This window comes from Ranitomeya imitator, chromosome 6, assembly GCF_032444005.1.
Source record: "Ranitomeya imitator isolate aRanImi1 chromosome 6, aRanImi1.pri, whole genome shotgun sequence".
NCBI classification, from domain to species: Eukaryota; Metazoa; Chordata; class Amphibia; order Anura; family Dendrobatidae; genus Ranitomeya; species Ranitomeya imitator.
The window spans coordinates 134486587-134512585 of NC_091287.1; the positions used below are offsets into that span (position 1 = coordinate 134486587).

Below are 25999 nucleotides of genomic sequence, written 5' to 3' on the forward strand. Positions count from 1 at the left end.
TGAAGAGTGGAAAACGCCTGAAGAATGGTTTAGGCTAGGTTCACATTGCGTTATTGCCATCCGTTTAACGGATCCATTACTAAGCGGCACTAACGCAATGTAACGGATCCGTTAACGCACCCATTGCTATCCATCATCGTAACGCATCCTATCTCATGTGAAAATCGGCATGCGTTAGCGATGGTCCGTTACTTTGTGAAGCTTCTTTGAACGCTGTCTACTGCGTTTTCGGGTATGTTCGATCTAACGCACAGCGAACGGACTCGTTCGCTGTGCATAGACTTCCATTACTAACGCATGCCGACGCAATGGTACCATGCGTTAGCACCATTGTATAACAAAAGAGATTTTGGGCATCAGCGTTAGCGCATCGGTTTAACGGATCCGTTAAACGGATGGCACTAACTCGATATGAACCTAGCCTTACTAACTTCGTTTAAAGGGAATCTGTCACCCCAAAAATCGTATATGATATAAGGCCACCGGCATCAGGGGTTTATCTACCGGAGCTGTGGCAGGAAGACAAGAAGAGGACGTCATCATATGAAGATAGGAGGCGCTGGACCCGGACCGCGACGCCCATCGGACAGGACCGTAGCGGGGACCGCCCCTGGTGAGTATAATCTAACCTGTTACCTTTCAGGTTACATCGGGGGATTATATCATATACGATTTTTGGGGTGACAGATTCCCTTTAACCACTTTGCGTGTTTGGAAACCTTAAGCTACTAAAACACTGAATTTATGACCAGCAAGTTGTTTTTACATAGAAACCTTTATGTTCATTTGTTTGAACTTTTGCTTAGTACTTTGTTTTAGGTTGCTTTAGCGCTTCTGCATGAAGTTGTTATAAAAGTTTAGAGTAAACAGGATTAGATTTCGTAAGTAGGGAAGCTTTTTTAATTCTTAGTCCAATCTAATTAAATAACTGGACAGAGGAATGAGCATCTTAACTATCTCCCTCATACAAATGAACTCTTGGGCCAAGCATGCATGTGTTTTCTATGGAGACATCTGACATTGGTTTATCTGCAAGGAGACGACCCTTTGAATGAATCTGTTATGAGGTCCCCATATGTTACATACATTAGTTGGTCGACCAATTCTCGGCCATCTATAATTCGATGTGTGTGTATGTGTGCTCCTTTCGTTTTTATTTGTACATAATTCTTAAGGCCCCTTCACATTAAGCGACGCTGCAGCGATACCGACAACGATCCGGATCGCTGCAGCGTCGCTGTTTGGTCGCTGGAAAGCTGTCACACAGACCGCTCTCCAGCGACCAACGATGCCGGTAACCAGGGTAAACATCGGGTTACTAAGCGCAGGGCTGCGCTTAGTAACCCGATGTTTACCCTGGTTACCATCCTAAAAGTAAAAAAAACAAACACTACATACTTACCTAACGCTGTCTGTCCCCGGCGCTCTGCTTCTCTGCACTCCTCCTGTACTGGCTGTGAGCACAGCGGCCGGAAAGCAGAGTGGTGACGTCACCGCTCTGCTTTCCGGCTGACCGACGCTCACAGCCAGTACAGGAGGAGTGCAGAGAAGCTGAGCGCCGGGGACAGACAGCGGTAGGTAAGTATGTAGTGTTTGTTTTTTTTTACTTTTACAATGGTAACCAGGGTAAACATCGGGTTACTAAGCGCGGCCCTGCGCTTAGTTACCCGATGTTTACCCTGGTTACCAGTGAAGACATCGCTGGATCGGTGTCACACACGCCGATCCAGCGATGTCCACGGGAGATCCAGCGACGAAATAAAGTTCTGGACTTTGTTCAGCGACCAACGATCTCCCAGCAGGGGCCTGATCGTTGGTCGCTGTCACACATAACGATTTCCTTAACGATATCGTTGCTACGTCACAAAAAGCAACGATATCGTTATGTGTGAAGGTACCTTTAGTTTGCTAGTGTTAGAATTGGACTAATGTGAAATCACTCATCACTTTCTTTGCACACGTATTTAAGAAGGATCTGATATATTTGCACTTGATGTCATTATACATGTCCTTTCTTTGTGAACAGTCATTTAAGGTACCTTCAAACTAAACGATATCGCTAGCAATCCGTGACGTTGCAGCGTCCTCGCTAGCGATATCGTTTAGTTTGACACGCAGCAGCGATCAGTATCCTGCTGTGATGTCGTTGGTCGGGGCTAGAGGGCCAGACCTTTCTTTGGTCGCTGAATCTCCCGCTGACATCGCTGGATCGGCGTGTGTGACACCGATTCAGCGATGTCTTCGCTGGTAACCAGGGTAAACATCGGGTTACTAAGCGCAGGGCCGCGCTTAGTAACCCGATGTTTACCCTGGTTACCATCCTAAAAGTAAAAAAAACAAACGCTACATACTTACCTACCGCTGTCTGTCCCCGGCGCTGTGCTTCTCTGCTCTGGCTGTGAGCACAGCGGCCGGAAAGCAGAGCGGTGACGTCACCGCTCTGCTTTCCGGCTGCCCGGCGCTCACAGCCAGAGCAGAGAAGCACAGCGCCGGGGACAGACAGCGGTAGGTAAGTATGTAGCGTTTGTTTTTTTTACTTTTAGGATGGTAACCAGGGTAAACATCGGGTTACTAAGCGCGGTCCTGCGCTTAGTAACCCGATGTTTACCCTGGTTACCGGCATCGTTGGTCGCTGGAGAGCTGTCTGTGTGACAGCTCTCCAGCGACCAAACAGTGACGCTGCAGCGATCCGGATCGTTGTCTGGATCGCTGCAGCGTCGTTTAGTGTGAAGGTACCTTTAGTCTTCTCTATCAGGACGAGTAGCCACTGCTGGTAAATCTCTAAGAACTATACTAGAAAATGAATTCTCCTTATATCCAACATTTTTGGTCTCCTGCATTTGTCCAGACTCTGTACAGCGGCATACAATGCTCATATGGTTTGAGTTCACTGCGATTTATTAGAGCACAACTTTCCCACTGCATAAAAAGAGGAATACTCTATTGCACTAAATTAACATCTAAAAGTTAAAATATACAATTTTAATCTACAAACAGATGCTTTTACACCCCAGTCTAAAAATAAAGGTATGTTTGTTACAGTATGAACCCAATCTATGGGCACTCTCTAAGGCCCTCTTCACATGTCGGTGTCTCCAGTACATGTGATGACAGTTTTCACGCACACTGTCTTAAACACACAGACCCATTGAAATCTCTGGGTCTGCGCACATGTCAGTGTGTCCACATGGACCATGTGTCTGTGTGCAAAACATGTAGACATGTCTGTTTTTTTTTTTTTTGTGGTAGCAGGGTCTGTAATACTTTTTGCACACTGACACACTGATGATACACGGATGACATCCATGTGTCATCAGTGTGCCAACTACCGGCGATGGGGAAAAGCAGTAGGTGCTCATTCCAACTCTCATCATCACCTGGTCTTCCTGCTATCAACTCGACCAGGCGACGCTGATGAGAGTTGGAGTCAGCACCTGCCTTCTGTGAATAGCACGCATTAAATAAATGTAAAAAAAATGCTGTGGGGTCCCCCCCTTAATTTTACTAACGAGCTGGGTCCCGGTGTTGTTCTGTTAAGGGGCCAATAGCTATAAAGGTTCCCAGCCTATTAATAACAGCTCACAGCTGTTTGCTTAGCCTCTACTGGTTATTAAACAGGGGAACCCCCATCCCCCCCCCCCCCCCCGAAAAAAAAAAAAAAAAAACAATTTAAAAAAAATACGCCCTATTTTTAATAACCGTCAGAGGCTAAACAGACAGCTGTGTGCTGATATTAATAGGGTGGGAAGATGCCATAAATATTGGCTCCCTTCCAGATTAAGCTGCCCCAGAAATGGCTCATCTATTATATTCTCCATTTCTGTTGCTTAGACTTGGCTCTTCCCACTTTCCCTAGTGTGTTGAAAAGTGGGGTAATAGTTTTGTGGTTGATGTCAGCTGTTTTATGTCCGCTGAGAATTTCTCACGCTGCGAGCGGTGACGTCAGTAAGGCTACTGCAGTTCATAGGCCGGCTCACACAGACCTTACCGTGAGAACCCCTGCCTGTGACCTGCGGTAACCTCAATTACATCACTGCAGCCTGAAAGTTTTCACGGTACTCTCACTGTGTTCTGGCTGGCGTGCTGAGTCGTCACATTACTGATTTCACCGCTCACCACACCGTCCGGATGTAGCAGAGTCGGGTGCTGTCGTGGGACCTCTTTATTATGGAATTACGGTGGACAGGTGAGTTATTTTGATTTCTGTGGCAATAAATGGGAAAATTGGGAGAATTGTCGGGAAGTTATTTATTTCAATTAGGGTATGTGTCCACGTTCAGGATTGCATCAGGATTTGGTCAGGATTTTATGTCAGTATTTGGAAGCCAAAACCAGGAGTGGGTGATAAATGCAGAAGTGGTGCATATGTTTCTATTATACTTTTCCTCTAATTGTTCCACTCCTGGTTTTGGCTTACAAATACTGACATAAAATCCTGACCAAATCCTGATGCAATCCTGAACGTGGACACATACCCTTAAAGGACTCATTTCTGCATGTTTCTATAAAAAGACCCGTAGCGCTTCAACCCTTAAGAAACTCGGCAGCAAGTAATGATACAATTCCACCTTTTTGTATCGTAATCTATAAAAAATAAAAATCAAGTAATACCTGCGCTGATTAACAGAAAATCCTCCGAACCACACAATCTATGTTGTCCAAAAAAGAATTTTTATAGGTTCCCATACCAGAATAACAAAAACATAACCGCGGTGTGGATAAATATCCTATTTCATGAGGTACCAGCAACGTTTTGGTTATCAAATGGGTAAATATAACAAATTGTTACCTTTGAGTGGTCAGTGAAATTAACCAGCTCCTTGTGATGGTCTTACTGAACCATATCCATTGCGTCCGTAGTATAAAAGAAACTGGCAGGCTTCCTATAATTGTCCTATTAGGCTATGTCCACTGCGGTTTTTGTCTTCAGATGAAGCCGCTCTTGATTAAATCTGCTGCGTCCGTAGTTCCGGTGTGGATCTTCAGGTGGAGCCGCTCTGTGCACTGCCCCGGCCGGCGGCAGAACGCTCAAAGCACGCTCCCCACTTGGGACTAGTGAGCGCTGGAGTAGCCGCTGGGTCCTCTGCCGAAGCAGGACCTTCCGTGACGCGTTTCGGAACTACCGTGTTCCTCCTTCAGGGATCCCTGAAGAAGAAACACGGTAGTTCCGAAACGCGTAGGATTTGGTCCTCGCTGCTCTCCTTAGCCTAGTCACGTGTTTACTCACGTGATCGTGACGTCACGGAAGGTCCTGCTTCGGCAGAGGACCCAGCGGCTACTCCAGCGCTCACTAGTCCCAAGTCGGGAGCGTGCTTTGAGCGTTCTGCCGCCGGCCGGGGCAGCGCACAGAGCGGCTCCACCTGAAGATCCACACCGGAACTACGGACGCAGCGGATATAATCCAGAGCGGCTTCATCTGAAGACAAAAACCGCAGTGGACATAGCCTAATAGGACAATTATAGGAAGCCTGCCAGTTTCTTTTATACTACGGACGCAATGGATATGGTTCAGTAAGACCATCACAAGGAGCTGGTTAATTTCACTGACCACTCAAAGGTAACAATTTGTTATATTTACCCATTTGATAACCAAAACGTTGCTGGTACCTCATGAAATAGGATATTTATCCACACCGCGGTTATGTTTTTGTTATTCTGGTATGGGAACCTATAAAAATTCTTTTTTGGACAACATAGATAGTGTGGTTCGGAGGATTTTCTGTTAATCAGCGCAGGTATTACTTGATTTTTATCATTTCTGCATGTGTCTTTTTTTACTTTTGACTACGTGGTTAACAATGGGGGTGCCTGATAGACACCTCTCCATTACTAACCCATTAGCTTGATGTGAACGAGCATAAAACAGCTGACATCAAGCCCAAATCTATTACCCCACTTGCCAGCGCATCAGGGCAAGTGGGAAAAGCCAAAGCTAAGTGCCAGAATTGGGGCACCTAATGGATGCGCCAATTCTGGGACGGCTGTGAGCCGGTGTTATGTTATTAATCTGTGAGGGGGGCCAATATCTATGGACACTTTCCACCCTATTAATATCAGCCCGCAGCTGTCTGTTTAGCCTTCGCTGGTTATTAAAAATAGACTGGACCCCACTTTTTTCTTTTTTTTGGGAGGCCCCCTCCTTTTTAATAACCAGTAAAGGCAAAACAAACAGCCGTGAGCTGTTATTAATTGGCTGGGAACCTTTTATAGCTTTTGGTCCTACCCCGGAATATTAATACCAGCCCACAGCTGGCTGCTTTGCCTCAGCTAATTAGAAAAATTAAGGGGGACCCCAAGCGTGTTTTTTTTTTTTTAATTATTTATTTATATAATACTAGTTATTCACAGACAGTGGGTGCTGACTCCAACTCTCATTAGCGTCACGCTGATCATAGGGAGACGAGGCAACCATGATGAGAGTTAGATTCAGCGCCTGGGTACAGCGCTAACTGTACTGCTTTTACCAGACACCGCTACGTGTCACATTTATGTTACCTACAGACACGGATAGCGCTGGGACTGATTTTTCCCGTACCGGAAACATTAGGATATGCGAAAGAGGCCTTAAGTGTATGAGGGTGTCATTTCTTTTGGGACAGAGGGATCAGCTGGTTAGATTTTAAATTCTTGATTCCTTGTTTTCAAAAAGACACGATAAGTTCTGCCGAGTTGTCTGCCTGTTGCCTTTTTTCCTTGCAGATTTTTCTCCATGCACATTTAGCCGAGCCCAGTACTTGTGTGTATGGAGTGATAACTCGAGGCCTGATATAATTAGAGCATCTACCAGGAGGTGCTTTTAGTGTATAACAATGTACTCTACAACCTGGTCTGGCTGCCTGGAACTGTTGTAAAATATTGTGGCCAATACATATTTTATTATGTTTGCCATTATTGTATATGCTCTGCTTCTCCTAATACCTAGACCTCTTATTATCAATATTGTATTATTATTAGTATTATTTATTGTTATAGCGCCATTTATTCCATGGCGCTTTACATGTGAGGAGGGGTATAAATAATAAAAACAAGTACAATAATCTTAAACAATACAAGTCACAACTGGTACAGGAGGAGTGAGGACCCTGCCCGCGAAGGCTCACAATCTACAAGGGATTGGTGAGAATACAGTAGGCGAGGGTAGAGTTGGTCAGCGGTTTGGTCGATCGTTGGTTACTGCAGGTTGTAGGCTTGTTGGAAGAGGTGGGTCTTCAGGTTCTTTTTGAAGGTTTCGGTGGTAGGCGAGAGTCTGATGTGTTGTGGTAGAGAGTTCCAGAGTAGGGGTGATACGCGAGAGAAATCTTGTATCACTATTATTCATTTTCTTTCTATTCTTTTTTTTTTCTCTTCATTTTAGGTCCGCCTAACACACCACATAAAGCACAAGAACGTGGTCACATTTTACGAATGGTATGAGACCAGTAACCATCTGTGGCTCGTTGTGGAGCTTTGCACAGGTATGGTTCGTCCTCTGATCCTACAATCATGAACACATCCATAACAGTGTAATTCTGTCACACTTGATTTCTAGCAAAGTTACTCTCCGGAGTATTGATGTTGTATTGGCTTTGTGATATTTCTATTGTCTCATTTGGTGCCGTTCCCAGAATCCGCTCGTGTGAACTCAGAGGGAAGTAATGAAATTAGATATAAAGTGCTCGGAGAGGGGCAGAACCACTGGTAGAGCCTGATCTCTTCATCAATTTCAGTTTAAGTATTTACTGTAAATTAAAAGTAGAGTAATCTTTATTTTAATCAGTCAAAGTAATGCCGGGATGTCACATGCAAATGGAAGAGATGGCTGAGCCTCCTGCTATATTGCAGATAATGGAGTGCGGCTGGCTCTATATCAAAGCGTTGCGTGTCTGAAGTGATATTCTGGTTCTAATGAGATGTCTGCTCATAACCTTTACGGCTGATTCAGACAAGTGTGTAATTGGCCCGTGTGCTGTCTTTGAGAGTCACAACATAGCCATTGTGCCAGTACACATGGCTGATTCACCACGTGAACTAATGGTCTTCGTGGAATAAAATCTTTGTTATATATGGAGGTGGCTACTCTTAGTATGCACCTGTTCACACCTGTTCTCTGTTTGGAAATGACAGTCAGTCATTGATATTTATACCTACACTTTCTGACTGAGCTCTCCACCTATCAGCCTATGGCCGTTCTAATCATAGGAAAATCCTACATACCCATATAAATGTAGGCTATTAGTCCAGGATAGGTTTCCTGTTAGGTTAGGTCCCCAGCAGAGAGGATCGCCTTGTCGTTGGCTGCTGGGCACACATGAATTGGCCAATTTATGCACTAAGTATTTTCATTTTTTCCTAGTTTCTATAACCGTAATTCAATTTACATTTTTTTATATTTCATGTTTGCATACTATAGCGTTACAGAGTGCAGCTTTATTTGATAGCTATATATGGGGATGGCTACTCTTAGCTTGCACCTGTTCACAGCTGTTCTCTGTTTGGAAGTGATGGTCTGTTTTTGATATTTGCTGTCTTTGAGCGTTACAGCACATTGCACTAATTTGGTCTGTGTTACAGACAAGAGTACCTCATTCATTGTAACGGCCGCTCCGGCACCCATCCGAATTGTGGACTAGCATACCAAGCCAGTTATGTCTGCAATTTGCGTACGTGATATGGCCGTATTGGAAATTGGGCCACTGAAACCGGCCATATTGCCATCTTTTTCTAATGAATGTTTCAGTTACTTGTCTATGAAAATGGCAATGGCTCTTGTAAGGCGTAAGGCACCTTATAGGCTTAAACTGTTTAGCACAGTTCTTTAACAGTTTTGAGGTTCAGATAAAACGCAAGTCCAAAGAATTCAACCTTAGTTTACCAGATATGAATTGTACGGCTTGCTGTATCCTCTTGAAAACATCATCCTCTTAAAGGGTATGCCCAGGGTATAAAACTTTTTTTCAAAACAAAGGAATTAATTTTAAAAAAGATACAAAAAAAAACTTTTGTCACCAGTTTATTTCCACCCCAGTGACTTATTTCCAGTGCTTTTGAATGATCTGTTTACTTCCCTACAAATGATCACCCACATGACCGCTGCAGCCAATCACTTACCTCAGTCCTGATGTCTTTGTGTCTGTGGCCAGTGATTGCTTATAGGACATGTGGGCAGATGGCACGTAAAGAGCTGCAGGAAAATAAAAGGAGACAATTAGTGATGGTACAGAGGCAGATAGTTGCATTTAATTTGATCTATTATTTGTTTGTAGGTGCCTTTTTGAATATTTTTTTTAAGTGTTACATGCTTTTACAAAACTATTAAGTCCTTCAAAATAACATTAAATAGGAGATCATAATGGTTTTAATGGTCTTGGAAAAGTGTGCGTGCACGTGAAGCATAACTCGGATTACCTGCTTCCTCTACTGTGCTGGCAGTGTCAGCCCACACAAGGGTCTCTACGTGCCCCATAACGTTAATCCACCCTTTCATCCTAAGGGTATGCTTCCACGGTTAGGATCTGCTCCATATTTGCTCAGGATTTGACGCAGGTAAAATCTGAACCAAATCTGCATCAGAGGTCACTGGCAGGTCATCTGCGTTTTTTGATGCGTTTTTTACATTCATTTTTTTTTTCCATGCGGATTTATATGTGTTTTTTTTTTGGGTAAGCTAAATAAATATATATTATTTAACAAAAAATTGTGTTGTCATTTCTGGTCCAATTTCCTCTTTAACATTTGTCCAACCCACACTCCATTACACACAGATACAGATAGATAGATAGATAGATAGATAGATAGATAGATAGATAGATAGATAGATAGATAGATAGATAGATAGAATGAGATAGATAGACAGAGGGATCTATAGATAGAATGAGATATATAGACAGAGGGATCTATAGATAGAATGAGATATATAGACAGAGGGATCTATAGATAGACAGAATGAGATAGACAGATGGAATGAGATAGATGGATAGATCTACCTATAGATCTATCTCGTATCTATCTATAAATCTATCTCATTCCATCTGTCTATCTAATTTTATCTATCTATAGATAGATATGAGATAGATATGGGATAGATTAATAGATAGATCTATCTCATTCCTTCTATCTATAGATATATCTATCTATAGATAGAAAAAAATCTGTGTTCGGTCGGAGTTACACTTTAAGAGAAACTTGCACAAGTCTCGCACCTCAATACCTGGCACTGCCACCGGCACTCAGACCGGAGCGTTCAGCTGCATAGAAATACATGCAGCCGTATACTTCGGTACCAAGTGCCAGGTATTGAGGTGCGAGACTCGTCAGAGTTTCTCGTAAAGTGTGACCCTGGCCTTAAACGCAGGGTTAATTGAAAAAAAAAATGGAAAAAAAATTACGTGGGTTCCTGCACAATTTTCAAGTCCAGAGTGGGAAAGCCGGCGACTAGGGGCCGATGTTTGTAGCCTGGGACGGGGTCAATACCCATGGATCTTCCCAGGCTATGAATATCAGCCCACAGCTTCCTGCGTAGCCTTTACTGGCTATTAAAATAGGTGGACCCCCCCAAAACAATGACGTGGAGTCCCCCTATAATAGCCAGAAAAGCTACGCAGACAGCTGCAGGCTGATATTCATAGCCTATAGAGGGGCCATGGATATTGGCCCCCCGCCTACAAATACCAGTACCCAGCCATCCCAGAAATGGCGCATCTGTAAGATGCCCCAATTCCAGCGCTTAGCATCTCTATTCCCACTGCCCTGTAGTGGTGGCATATGGGATAATAAGGGGTTAATGTCACCTTTGAATTGTAAGGTGACATTAAGCCGGCTTAGTAATGGAGAGGCGTCAATAAGATACCTACCATTACTAATCCTATAGTTGGTAAAGGGTTAATAAAACACACATGCAGAATAAAGTATTTTAATGAAATAAAACACTACACAGTTTTGCCATCTTTATTACACTGGTCATCCAAGTGAAGCCATTGATCTTCGAAAAAAATAAAATAAAAGAATAAATCAACAGTATACTCCCTGGTCCGACGCAGTCCTTAATAACGAGTGTCCCACGACGAGTCCGGCTCTGCTACATCTGGATACTTGACATCCAGACATAACAGAGCTTGTATATGACCATCGGAGATCTCCGGCGATCACCTATACTCTAGTTCTCTCGGTCAGCTCTCCGGCGGTGTGACAGTTAAGACCGTAGACATGCGTAGCGAGCTGCGTTTATTCAGTTACTGCGCATGTGACTAATCATTAGATGCTGTTTTACACGCGCTGCATGTCGGTTTACGCGGGTCTGCTGCATGCGTCTTTTAACGCATAGTGGAGATGGGATTTCATGAACTCTAAAATATATATAAATGGTGGCGCGAAAGTGTTAAAAAGGACTAGTGATCCCAGCTGCGTTACCTAACCGACCTCCACACTAAGTCGGTAGCAAATGAATAATCAAATAGAAATATATATGTATCAGAGTACATATAGGTACGCGCTAGATATTGAGCCAGAGAGGCTGCTGCTGAATAACTAAATAAGAATAAAAAATCAAAGTCGGCAGTCAATAGACAAATCGGAATAGCTTCTAAATGTGTCCACAATAATCTATAGTAGCACCTAAGGTGGATGGATATACATAGAAGTATCCTACCTCCTGTCACAGATCGCACATCTATCGATGAGGAAAAGAGCCGTGGTGCTGCCGATATAATTCCAAAGAGTCTCCTCCATACAAGGACGTAGCGTGGTATAGATCCAAAGAATGGTGGCTGCCCCGGCCGGTAGCAGCCACCCAAAACTAACCTCCGGGCTGAGACAGAGTCCTGAGGTGCCGGACGCCGCGTGGAGTGAAAGCGGTAAGTCCGGATGCAGTGCAGGACCTGCGTGACGTAACTGGTCACGTGACTGTGAACGAAGCCCGGGAGTGAGATACGGAGCGATGAAGGGATCACCTAACCTACGCGTTTCGGAGACTACTGTCTCCTTCCTCAGGGTTAACCCCTGCTCCGTAATAGCAGTCCTTATATAGCATGCCCTATCTAGATCTGCCTATTGGAATCCAAAGAGTTCTATGCCAATATTTAAACCCCTGGGTGCCAATGTGTCCAGTGAAAAAATCCATTGAGTCTCGGCTCTGGACATGGCCTTAATAAAATCGCCTCCTCTCCAGTGGCATTTAACCGTTGCTATGCCAAACACTTTCATATGGTGTATCCTACTGTCATGATGCTCTATGAAATGTTGGGACAGTGGATGACCCTTAAACTGGTTTTTAATGTTACGAATGTGTTCCCCTATTCTTGTTTTAAATGGCCTTTTTGTCCTCCCCACATATAGTTTGCCACAAGGGCATTCTATAATATATATAACCCCGACAGTGGAGCAAGTAACAAAATCCTTTATTGGAATAACCCTATCCCCTTTCATAATATTAGTACATTTTTGGGTAATAGTTTGTGTGCAAACCTTACATTTCTGGCAGGGAAAAAATCCTTTTAACTTAGTATGAAAAATAGAAGATTGTACGAGGGGGGGTTTGTTTTGTACAGTATTTCCTCATCGATAGATGTGCGATCTGTGACAGGAGGTAGGATACTTCTATGTATATCCATCCACCTTAGGTGCTAATATAGATTATTGTGGACACATTTAGAAGCTATTCCGATTTGTCTATTGACTGCCGACTTTGATTTTTTATTCTTATTTAGTTATTCAGCAGCAGCCTCTCTGGCTCAATATCTAGCGTGTACCTATATGTACTCTGATACATATATATTTCTATTTGATTTCATGAACTCCCCTCCACTATGCTGTAACATCTGGACGCTGCGTGTTTGACGCTGTGGCTGTATGCAGTGTCAAACACGTAGCGTTTCCTGACCGTGGAACCATGCCCTAAGAGGTGAGAAATAAGGAGGCGTAGAAATGCTATTTCTTAATGCAGCCATGTGGCGGTATCTTTATACACTGGGGATCCTTTCCGATTTTAGTGATTGCTATTCCGTTTCTGCAGTGCCGTATGAAGCTTGCCTCTCTGTGCCTTGTGTATAAATCCTATTACAATCCATTGCAGGAGGTTCCCTGGAAACAGTCATTAGTCAGGATGAGCACTTGCCAGAAGACACTATTAGAGAATTTGCTGTGGATATAATTTCTGGACTCCATAATATTCATGACCTTGGAATACTTTTCTGCGATCTGACACCTCGAAAGGTAAGACCTATATTGTTATCATATTGTGAAATGGAATATGGCTGGGATCCTGCCACTTGGTTATGGACGATGCACCATCCAAGGGGACTTCTCTGGTCAGGACCAAGCTGGTGTAATGTTAAGCCTTTTAGTCCCAAGCATCTCTGTATTAGGGTAAGTTCACACAGGGCGTTTTTGCTGCGTTTTTTTATGCCAATTTTCAGCTGCTTTTTACAGTACCAGCAAAGCCTATGGGATTTCAGAAATCTCATGCACACACATTGGGTTTTTGTGTGATCAGTATTTTGTGCTTTGCAGCGTTTTTTGACATAGGGCATGTCATTTCTTTCAGCGTTTTACCAGCGTTTTTTTTCAGCGTTTTTCACCCATTGACTTGAATGGATGGTGAAAAAACGCTGCATGTACGCTAGGTTGACTTTTCTTGCAGCGTATTCGCTGCAGAAAAGTCAAGGACAGCCGGATGTGACGTCAAACTCGGCTCTGCTACATCTAGATGGCAGGTTGCATGGTGCGTCCATACAGCCTGTCATCCAGCAGAGCGGACCCGATCCCCATTCACTTGAATGGGGGGCCCAACATTACAGTGTTTGGCATGCTGTCATATGCATGACAGCGCGGCAAACACCGCTTCTGATCAGCGGGGAAATCCTCCCTGCCGGTCAGAGAGCCATGGCTTCCCACAGTCAGAAGACAGCGGGGAGTGCTCAGCTGTGATCGGAGCTATAAACTTTACCTCCGATCACTGGTGTCAGCTGATGGGACTACTACTCTCTTCATGTGACACCTGCCACCGCTAATTACAGTGAGCAGGAGCGACGGATGGGAGTTTTCACCTGTCGCTCCTGCACTATAAATAAATAATAATAAAAAAAATCGGTGTGGGTCCCCCCCTAATTTTGATAACCAGCCAGACAAAACTCACAGCTGGGGACTACAAACCTCAGCTGTCAGCTTCAGCAAGGCTGGTTATCAAAATGAGAGGGGTCCTCGGCCATTTAAAAAAAAAAAAAAAAAAAATTAAATAAATCATTTAAAAAAACGGCGTGGGGTCCCCCCTGTTATTGACAACCAGCCCTTGCTAAAGCTCACAGCTGGGGGCTGGTATTCTCAGGCTGGTAAAGGGGCCATTGATATAGGGCCCCCCCCCAGCCTAAAAATAGCAGCCCGCAGCTGCCCAGAAATGGCACATCTATTAGATGCGCCAATTCTGGTGCTTTGCCCGACTCTTCCAACTTGCCCTTCAGTGGTGGCAGCTGGGTAATGAGGGGTTAATGTCACCTTCCTATTGTAAGGTGATATTAAGCCTGGATAATAATGGAGAGGCGTCAATAAGACACCTATCCATTACTAATCCTGTAATAATTAAAGGGTTAAATAAACATATGCACACAAATGCAGAAAAAAGTCTTTTAATGAAAAAAAACACCACACAGTTTTTTTTATTATTCTGCCATTCCAAAGTGAAGCTCTCGATCTTCTGTAATAAAAATAAAATATTAAAGCAAAAATATACTCCCTGATCCGTCATAGTCCAATATAACGAGTGTCCCACACAGTATCTGGGGGAGATAAAGCTTACAACCGGGAGTGCTGCTAATGCGACCGCTCCCGGCTGTAATCTACTGGAGAATGAATGGGATGCAGCGGGCGCAGGCTCAGTAACGAGCGGTGACCTCATTGAGCCTGCGCTCCCTCACAGCCTGACCTGAAGTAACCTCTGCACCGTGGGAAAATGCCAGGGAAGAGGATACCGCAGGTAATGTATCTATTCTATCAATCTATCTATCTACAGGAAGTTGTTTTTTTTTCCCTCTGTGTTCACTCTACTTTTTTGGCATGCACAAAGAGAAAAAAATGCTCCACAAATGCGGCAAAAAACACACCAAAAACGCACTTAAACCTGCGTTTTGGCGCAGCTTCTTTCCTGCTAAGATGATTGGGTTTTGATGCAGAAAAAAACCCCTGTTTGAACTTACCCTTAATCTAACACCCCCACGATTAGCTGTTTTTATTCCGGCCGCCGCTGGATGTAAACACTTTTGCCCTGATTTCATCGGAATACTTAGTAAATTGTTGTTAAAAGCTGCAAAAATGTTGTGACTTTAGCGTCTTTATGTACGTTTCCTTCCGCTCCACCGGTTTTGGAGCGGCACATGACATCAAACCTCATCTAATTCGTAACAAGCTGTGGCGTTACCAGTGGACTGTGTAAGGTTTCTGGCGTGGCGCACAGAGCATGCACCTCTGAACGATTCAGGAGCGTCTGACTTCACCATACCCCCCATCAAGACTGCCAAGAATATCGCTGATCTTGAATCAGTCTCTGAATGGAGCTGCACTGCCCGGTGTGTAGCGGCCGCTGTCAGCTCCACCCAACAGCTCCTCTCCTACTAGGTGCCAAGTGTTCATCTAATCTGACAGTGATATCCTATCCCGCGGATTGGCAATCAACATGTTGTGACCCGACAAACCCTTTAAAGACACAGCCTATTTTGTCCTTTTGGATTCAGCACAATTTTATCAATGTTTTTTTGCTATTTTCATACCTGACCTTCCAAGATCCATAACTTCTTAAAGAAGCACTCTTACCATCACAGTGATTATCCTCTTAATATATTGCAGCCATGATATTATACAGCACTCTTGTCCCTGCAGTTGTCATCCCCCTCTTCATCTCCTGACCCAGCTGCTTATCCAGGATAAACATTTGATGGGAGGAGGAGGAGTGCTTCTTCAATTTTTCTGGTTGTTGAAGAACAATTTGCCAAAACTATACCATTAAAGCACAACCCGTCACACAAACCGCTTTTTTCTTCTTTTATACTTTTTTTTTTTTTGTGAGACTAATAATAGTTTTGAATGACACCTTTTCATTTAACCATATTTACGATTATTTTAATTCCGTGTTTAATGTATGGGATGAATATTATGATATATTAGATTGGAGAATTATGCCCGTAGCTATACTAAATAATTATTAATATTTTTTTCAGATTTTCTTTACCTTTCAGGCCAAGGGGGATGCCCTTGTACAATAAAACTTAATACTCTAGTATTGTAGTCTTTTGTATCTTACCAATAACTTATTAATAATAGAGACATGGCATATACAGGGACCCTAAGCAAGCTCCTGGCCTAGTGAAGGCCGAGGACCCAGGGGTGGACATATTATCGGTGCAATCAATCACACCAGGTCCCAATTAGTATGGCGCCCACTTGTACATTCAAAGCTGCTTTTGTCATAGACACTGAAGGGGTTTCGAACTCGGGTGCGACAGGAGGAAGACAGGAGACCCGTTCTCTTAAAAATCCATGTGGGTTTATTTGCTTCATAAAGCCAGCAGCAACAACTAAAGGTTCATGGCCTTTAGAGCAGGCACAACAACACAAATGTCCTTAGCCGGGTTCTGCTCCCTCAGGCCTGTGGGCACACAGGCTGGGCAATGTCCAGCACACAGGCTCGGTCTGGAGCCCCACACACAGGAAGGCCAAACGGCCTCCATTATGTAGGCTGTAGCCACACCCACAGGTGAGGTATGTGAGTAGCCAGACCTGCCCATCTCTCACAGCTACCCGCAACCCGGACCCAGGTGTGCTAAACGACACTTTAGTGCTTACTTCATGTGTACCACATTGAGCATGGAGAAAAGAAGACCAAAGAACTGTCTGAGGACTTGAGAAACCAAATTGTGAGGAAGCATGAGCAATCTCAAGGCTACAAGTCCATCTCCAAAGACTTGAATGTTCCTGTGTCTACCGTGCGCAGTGTCATCAAGAAGTTTAAAGCCCATGGCACTGTGGCTAACCTCCCTAGATGTGGACGGAAAAGAAAAATTGACAAGAGATTTCAACGCAAGATTGTGCGGATATTGGATAAAGAGCCTCGACTAACATCCAAACAAGTTCAAGCTGCCCTGCAGTCCGAGGGCACAACAGTGTCAACCCGTACTATCCGTCGGCGTCTGAATGAAAAGGGACTGTAAGGTAGGAGACCCAGGAAGACCCCACTTCTTAACCCGAGACATAAAAAAGCCAGGCTGGAGTTTATCTGAAGAAGCCTAAAACGTTTTGGAAGAATGTTCTCTGGTCAGATGAGACAAAAGTAGAGCTTTTTGGGCAAAGGCATCAACAGAGTTTACAGGAGAAAAAAAGAGGCATATAAAGAAAAGAACACGGTCCCTACAGTCAAACATGGTGGAGGTTCCCAGATGTTTTGGGGTTGCTTTGCTACCTCTGGCACTGGACTGCTTGACTGTGTGCATGGCATTATGAAGTCTGAAGACTACCAACAAATTTTGCAGCATAATGTAGGGCCCAGTGTGAGAAAGCTGGGTCTCCTTCAGAGGTCATGGGTCTTCCAGCAGGACAATGACCCAAAACACACTTCAAAAAGCACTAGAAAATGGTTTGAGAGAAAGCACTGGAGACTTCTAAGGTGGCCAGCAATGAGTCCAGACCTGAATCCCATAGAACACCTGTGGAAAGATCTAAAAATGGCAGTTTGGAGAAGGCACCCTTCAAATATCAGGGACCTGGAGCAGTTTGCCAAAGAAGAATGGTCTAAAATTCCAGCAGAGCATTGTAAGAAACTCATTGATGGTTACCGGAAGCGGTTGGTCGCAGTTATTTTGGCTAAAGGTTGTGCAACCAAGTATTAGGCTGAGGGTGCCAATACTTTTGCAAAAAAAGGGAGAAGCCAGCGCAGCCTAAGGTAAAGACGCAATACGTAAAGTGCAAATGCACATATTAATTTCTAACTGTATTATCAAAATGAGACATTTAGCAAACAATTGATCAATTCTTTGAGCCACCCCGCCTCTTCACGGCAATCTCATATTGGGGCAGTCTTACACTACGTTTTTTATATTCGCTGTGCCATAAAAGCCTCCTAAATTAACTAAAAGCAAGACCACATTAAAAGCATGCTGTACCTGGAGCATAACTGAGTCACCCCCATGCTCCAGGTACAGCATGCTTTTAATGTGGTCTTGCTTTCAGTTCATTTAGGAGGCCTTTATGGCACAGCGAATATAAAAAACGTAGTGTAGGACTGCCCCAATATGAGATTGCCGTGAAGAGGCGGGGTGGCTCAAAGAATTGATCAATTGTTTGCTAAATGTCTCATTTTGAAAATACAGTTAGAAATTAATATGTGCATATGCACTTTATGTATTGCGTCTTAACCTTAGGCTGCGCTGGCTTCTCCCCTCTTTTGCTCTGCCAATACTTTTGTCTGGCCCATTTTTGGAATTTTGTGTGAAATGATTAATGTTTTGCTTTTTGCTTCATTCTCTTTTGTGTTTTTTCATTTAAGACAAATCAAATGAAGATAATAATACCAAAGAATTTGTGATTGCAATCATTTTTAGGAAGAAACTGAGTATTATCTGACAGAATTGCAGGGGTGTTAATACTTTTGGCCATGACTGTATATAGCAGCCACATAGTATATAGCACAGGCCACGTAGTATATAGCAGACAAATACTACGTGGCCTGTGCTATATGCTATGTGGCTGCTATATACATACATATTGTAGAATACCCGATGCGTTACTACAGGCCACGCAATATATAGCATTGGCCACACAGTATATAACACAGCCACGTACTATATAACACAGCCCACGCAGTATATAGCAGCCACGCAGTATATAACAAAGGCGACATAGTATATAACACAGGCCACGCAGTATATAACACTGGCCACGTAATATATAGCACAGCCCACGCAGTACATAGCAGCCACGTAGTATATAACACTGCCCACACAGTATATAGCAGTCACGTAGTATGTAACACTGCCCACACAGTATGTAACAGTGGCCACGTAATATATAGCACAGCCCACGCAGTATAAAACACAGCCCACATAGTATATAACACTGCCTATGTAGTATATAGCAGCCACGTGGTATCTAACACAGCCCGCGTAGTATACAGCAGTGCGGGCACCATATCCCTGTTAAAAAAATAATTTAAATAAAAAATAGTTACGGTATATACTCACCCCCTGGCATCCACCGAAGCTCCGGCGATATGCGCGCGGCTGCCGCCATCTTCCGTTCCCAGGATGCATTGTGAAATTACCCAGATGACTTAGCGGTGTCGCGTAGTATATTACCCAGCCACGTAGTATATTGGACAGCCACGTAGTATATTGCCCGGTCACGTAATATACAGCACAGAGCCACGTAGTATATTGCCCAGCCACACAGTATATTGCACAGCGACGTAGTATACAGCACAGAGCCACGTAGTATATTGCCCAGTCACGTAGTATACAGCACAGACACGCAGTATATTGCCCAGTCACGTATGTAACAGGTTAAAAAATAAAAAAGAAACATACTCACCATCCGTAGATTGTAGTTCCGGCGCTTGTGAGCGGTTTCCGGTCCCAGGATTGGTATGAGCGCAGGACCTTCCATGACGTCGCGGTCACATGACCGTGACGTCATGGAAGGTCCTTCTCCCATAGCATCTTTGGAAGCGGAACCTGCCGCTTGCAGTGCCGAGGAGAGGGCGCGACGGCGGAAGGTGAGAATAAAGGTTTTTTTTTTTTTATTATTATTATTTTTAATATTAGATCGTTTTACTATTGATGCTGCATACGCAGCATCAATAGTAAAAAGTTGGGGACACAGGGTTAATAGCGGCGGTAACGGAGTGCGTTACCCGCGGCATAACGCGGTCTGTTACCGCCGGCATTAACCCTGTGTTAGCATGACCAGAGGGGAGTATGCGGGCGCCGGGCACTGACTACGGGGGGTAAGGAGCGGCCATTTTCTTTCGGACTGTGCCCGTCGCTGATTTGTCGCGGCAGCCATGACTGGCAGCTGGCGAGACCAATCAGCGAATGAGTAACCGTGACAGAAGGACAGACAGACAGACAGACGGAAGTAACCCTTAGACAATTATATAGTAGATTCTGAGCAGTGTAACTATCTGTGCATTCAACTACTGACATCTATCTATATAATTGTCTAAGGCTATGTGCACACGTATTCTTGGTCCACGGCGGATTTTTCTGCAGCAATTTGATAAATTTATCGCAGTTTTACCGCGGATTTATCGCGATTTTACCGCGGATTTACCACGGATTTTCTGTGGTTTTCACTGTGGTTTTACAACTGCGGTTTTCCATAGGGGCAGCTGTAAAACCGCTGTGGAATCCGCAGAAAGAATTGACATGCTGCGGAATGTAAACCGCTGCATTTTTGCGCTTTTTTTTCCACATGTGCATGTGCACAGCGTTTTTGGTTTCCCATAGGTTTACATTGTACTGTAAACTTATGGGAAACTGCTGCGGATCCACAGCTGCAGAAACGCTGCGGATCCACAGCGTTTTCCGCATCGTGTGCACATACCCTAAGGGGTACTTCCGTCTGTTTGTCAGTAACGGAAATCCCGTGTCGCTGTTTGGTCGCGGCCGGCTAGCCGCGACCAATCAGCGACAGGCACAGTCCAGCCGCAAATTGGCCCCTCCCTACTTCCGTCCAGTCAGTGCCCCCTCCAGTCTAGCGTTTTAGGACTTTGTTACACCGCGGCATAACGCAGTGTAACGCAGTCCGTTAACGCTGCCATTAACCGTGTAAGTGTGACCAACTTTTTACTATTGATGCTGCCTATGCAGCATCAATAGTAAAAACATATAATGTTAAAAATAATAATAATAAAAAAAATTATATTCTCACCTTCCGCGCCAGCCTTTCCCGGTCCTCGCGACGCTCCAGTCCCAAGAATGCATTACGGCAATGACCAGACATGACGTTGCGGTCTTGCGAGACCGCTACATCATCACGTGTTCTTGCCGCAAAGCATTACTGGGAACGAAGCGTTGCGACGAGCATCGCTAAAGGCCTGGGCTGGATGAGTATATAACTAATTTTTATTTTAATAGTTTTTTTTTAACTGGGATGTGGTACCCACAGTGCTATATACTGCGTGGGCTGTGTTATATACTGCGTGGGCTGTTGTGAGTTCTGTTTTTGGGCTCCCTCTGGTGGTTACTGATGGTACTGGGTGATTTGTGTTCTGCTGTCTCTGGTGTCCACCTGTTCTATTAGCATTTGGGAGTTTCCTATTTAACCGGGCTTTCTTGTCATTTCCCCGCCGGCTATCAAGGTTATCAGAGTGTTTTGTTTCCTCAGCTTCTGGCTTCAGTAATCTTCAGGACAAGCTAAGTTTTTGATTTTCTTGTTCCACGTTTTGCTTTATTTTTGTCTTGTCCAGCTTGCATATAATTGTTTCTTTGCTGCTGGTTGCTCTAGTGGGCTGTAATTGCTCCTCATGTTCCATGAGTTGGAACATGAGTTCAAGTAATTACAGGATGGTTTTTTGAAGGGTTTTTTGCTGACCGCGCAGTTTACTTTTGTATCCTCTGCTATCTAGTTTTAGCGGGCCTCATTTGCTGAATCTGTTTTCATACTGTGTATGTGCCTTCCTCTCATTTCACCGTCATTATATGTGGGGGGCTGCTATTTCTGTGGGGTATTTCTCTGGAGGCAAAAGAGGTCTGTGTTTCTTCTAATAGGGGAAGTTAGATCTTCGGCTGGTGCGAGACGTCTAGGACCAACGTAGGCACGTTCCCCGGCTATTGTTATTTGTGTGTTCAGGTTTAGGGTCGCGGTCAGCTCAGGTTCCATCACCCTAGAGCTCGTTGGTGCTTGTCCTTTTGTGATTCCCTGCCATTGGAATCATGACAGTATAGCCGGCCAGAATGTTTGGGCTGAAGTAGGAGGAAAAGTAGTCTGAGGAAGTTTTTTTTTTTTCCTCTCCTCTGAGGTTGCTGCCTAGCCTTAATTGCAGCCTGGCTGATTTTTTTTTTTTTTTTTCCTCCTCTTAATCCTTGAATGGCTCTGACCTTAGCTGTTTATCATGGACGTCCAGAGTTTAGCTTCCAGCTTGAATAATCTTGCTGCTAAGGTTCAAAATATACAAGATTTTGTTGTACATGCTCCTATGTCTGAACCTAGAATTCCTATTCCAGAGTTCTTTGCTGGAGATAGATCTAGTTTTCTGAATTTTAGGAACAATTGCAAGTTGTTCCTTTCTTTGAAATCTCGCTCTTCTGGAGACCCTGCTCAGCAGGTTAAGATTATTATATCTTTCCTGCGGGGTGACCCTCAAAATTGGGCATTTGCATTGGCACCAGGGGATCCTGCGTTGCTTAATGTGGATGCGTTTTTTCTGGCATTGGGTTTGCTCTATGAGGAACCTAACCAGGAGATTCAGGCTGAAAGAGCTTTATTAGCTCTCTCTCAGGGGCAAGATGAAGCAGAAATATATTGTCAAAAATTTCGGAAATGGTCAGTGCTTACTCAGTGGAATGAGTGCGCCCTGGCTGCAAAGTTCAGAGATGGCCTTTCTGAGGCCATTAAAGATGTTATGGTCGGGTTCCCTGCGCCTACGGGTCTGAATGAGTCTATGACTATGGCTATTCAGATTGATCGGCGTTTACGGGAGCGCAAACCTGTGCACCATTTGGCGGTGTCTTCTGAACAGGCACTTGAGACAATGCAATGTGATAGAGTTCAGTCTAGAAGTGAACGGCAAAACTATAGGCGGAAAAATGGGTTGTGCTTTTATTGTGGTGATTCAGCTCATGTTATATCAGCATGCTCTAAACGCACAAAAAAGGTTGATAAGTCTGTTGCCATTAGTACGTTACAGTCTAAGTTCATTCTGTCTGTGACTCTGATTTGCTCATTATCATCCATTTCCGTCGATGCCTATGTAGATTCAGGCGCTGCCCTGAGTCTTATGGATTGGTCATTTGCCAAGCGATGTGGGTTTAGTCTTGAGCCTCTGGAAGTCCCTATTCCTTTGAAGGGAATTGACTCTACCCCTTTGGCTATGAATAAACCTCAGTACTGGACACAAGTGACCATGCGTAGGACTCCCGTTCATCAGGAGGTGATTCGCTTCCTGGTATTGTATAATTTACATGATGTTCTAGTACTTGGTCTGCCATGGTTACAAACTCATAATCCAGTCCTTGACTGGAAAACAATGTCTGTGTTAAGCTGGGGATGTCAGGGGGTTCATGATGATGCACCTCCGATTTCTATCGCTTCATCTACTCCTTCTGAGGTTCCTGTATTTTTGTCTGATTATCGGGATGTTTTTGAGGAGCCTAAGCTCAGTTCGCTTCCTCCTCACAGGAATTGCGATTGTGCTATAGATTTAATTCCTGGTAGTAAATTTCCTAAAGGTCGTTTGTTCAATCTGTCAGTGCCAGAGCATACTGCTATGTGGGATTATGTTAAGGAGTCCTTGGAAAAGGGACACCTCTGTCCATCTTCGTCCCCTTTGGGAGCAGGTTTTTTTTTCGTGGCCAAAAAAGATGGGTCCTTGAGGCCTTGTATAGATTATCGTCTTTTGAATAAGATTACCGTAAAATATCAGTATCCTTTGCCTTTGTTGACTGATTTGTTTGCTCGCATTAAGGGGGCTAAATGGTTCACTAAGATTGATCTTCGGGGTGCGTATAATCTTATACGAATAAAGCAAGGTGATGAGTGGAAAACCGCATTTAATACGCCTGAGGGCCATTTTGAGTATTTGGTAATGCCTTTCGGACTTTCTAATGCTCCTTCAGTCTTCCAGTCCTTTATGCACGATATTTTCCGTGAATATCTGGATAAATTTATGATTGTGTATTTGGATGATATTTTGGTTTTTTCTGATGACTGGGAGTCTCATGTTCAGCAGGTCAGGAAGGTGTTTCAGGTCCTGCGGGCCAATTCCTTGTTTGTAAAAGGCTCAAAGTGTCTCTTTGGAGTCCAGAAGATTTCTTTCTTGGGGTATATTTTTTCCCCTTCTACTATTGAGATGGATCCCGTCAAGGTTCGGGCTATTTGTGACTGGACGCAGCCTGCATCTCTTAAGAGTCTGCAGAAGTTCTTGGGCTTTGCTAATTTCTATCGTCGTTTTATAACTAATTTTTCTAGTGTTGTTAAGCCTTTGACGGATTTGACTAAGAAGGGTGCTGATGTTGCTGATTGGTCTCCTGCGGCTGTGGAGGCCTTTCAGGAACTTAAACGCCGGTTTTCTTCTGCTCCTGTATTGCGTCAGCCTGATGTTTCGCTTACTTTCCAGGTTGAGGTTGATGCTTCCGAGATTGGAGCGGGGGCGGTTTTGTCGCAGAGAGGCTCCGATTGCTCGGTGATGAAGCCATGTGCGTTCTTTTCTAGGAAGTTTTCGCCCGCTGAGCGGAATTATGATGTGGGTAATCGGGAACTTTTGGCCATGAAGTGGGCATTTGAGGAGTGGCGTCATTGGCTGGAGGGTGCTAGACATCGTGTGGTGGTCTTGACTGATCACAAACATCTGATTTATCTTGAGTCTGCCAGGCGTCTGAATCCTAGACAGGCTCGTTGGTCACTGTTTTTCTCTCGTTTCAATTTTGTGGTTTCATACCTGCCAGGTTCAAAGAATGTGAAGGCGGATGCTCTTTCTAGGAGTTTTGTGCCTGACTCCCCTGGAAATTCTGAGCCCACTGGTATCCTTAGGGATGGGGTGATTTTGTCGGCCGTCTTCCCAGACTTGCGACGTGCTTTGCAGGAGTTTCAGGCGGGTAAACCTGATCGTTGTCCGCCTGAGAGACTGTTTGTTCCGGATAGTTGGACCAGTAGAGTCATCTCCGAGGTCCATTCTTCTGCGTTGGCAGGTCATCCTGGAATATTTGGTACTAGAGACTTGGTGGCCAGGTCTTTTTGGTGGCCTTCCTTGTCGAGGGATGTGCGTTCTTTTGTGCAGTCTTGTGAGGTTTGTGCTCGGGCTAAGCCTTGCTGTTCTCGAGCCAGTGGATTGTTGTCACCTTTGCCTATCCCGAAGAGGCCTTGGACACACATTTCCATGGACTTTATTTCGGATCTCCCTGACTCTCAAAAAATGTCCGTCATCTGGGTTGTGTGTGACCGCTTTTCTAAAATGGTTCATCTGGTACCCTTGCCTAAGTTGCCTTCCTCCTCTGAGTTGGTCCCTCTGTTTTTCCAGAACGTGGTTCGTTTGCATGGGATTCCGGAGAACATCGTTTCTGACAGGGGATCCCAGTTTGTGTCTAGATTTTGGCGGACGTTCTGTGCTAAGATGGGCATTGATTTGTCCTTTTCGTCTGCATTCCACCCTCAGACGAATGGCCAGACGGAGCGAACTAATCAGACCTTGGAAACTTATTTGAGGTGTTTTGTTTCTGCTGATCAGGATGACTGGGTTACCTTTTTGCCGCTGGCCGAGTTTGCCCTTAATAATCGGGCTAGTTCTGCTACCTTGGTTTCTCCTTTCTTTTGTAATTCGGGGTTTCATCCTCGTTTTTCCTCTGGTCAGGTGGAGCCTTCTGATTGTCCTGGAGTGGACATGGTGGTGGATAGGTTGCATCAGATTTGGAGTCATGTGGTGGACAATTTGAAGTTGTCCCAGGAGAGGGCTCAGCAGTTTGCTAATCGCCGTCGCCGCGTGGGTCCTCGACTTCGTGTTGGGGACTTGGTGTGGTTGTCTTCTCGTTTTGTTCCTATGAAGGTCTCTTCTCCTAAGTTCAAGCCTCGGTTCATCGGTCCTTATAGGATCTTGGAAATTCTTAACCCTGTGTCGTTTCGTTTGGATCTCCCGGCATCGTTTGCTATTCATAATGTGTTCCATCGGTCGTTGTTGCGGAGGTATGAGGTACCTGTTGTTCCTTCGCTTGAGCCTCCTGCTCCGGTGCTGGTGGAGGGAGAATTGGAGTATGTTGTGGAGAAGATCTTGGATTCTCGTGTTTCCAGACGGAAACTCCAATATTTGGTCAAGTGGAAGGGTTATGGTCAGGAGGAT

The 25999-nt window shown here is 44.4% G+C and overlaps 1 protein-coding gene across 4 annotated transcripts in view; it reads left to right on the plus strand.

Moving 5' to 3' along the window:
• Positions 1–25999, plus strand: part of ULK4 (unc-51 like kinase 4) — a 941213-nt gene that overhangs the window by 15210 nt on the left and 900004 nt on the right. For all 4 annotated transcript variants that reach the window (XM_069730129.1, XM_069730128.1, XM_069730126.1 and 1 more), the window contains exons 3-4: positions 7355–7454; positions 13046–13185. In XM_069730129.1, the coding sequence (XP_069586230.1) occupies positions 7355–7454; positions 13046–13185 (240 nt within the window). The remainder of the gene's footprint in view (positions 1–7354; positions 7455–13045; positions 13186–25999) is intronic.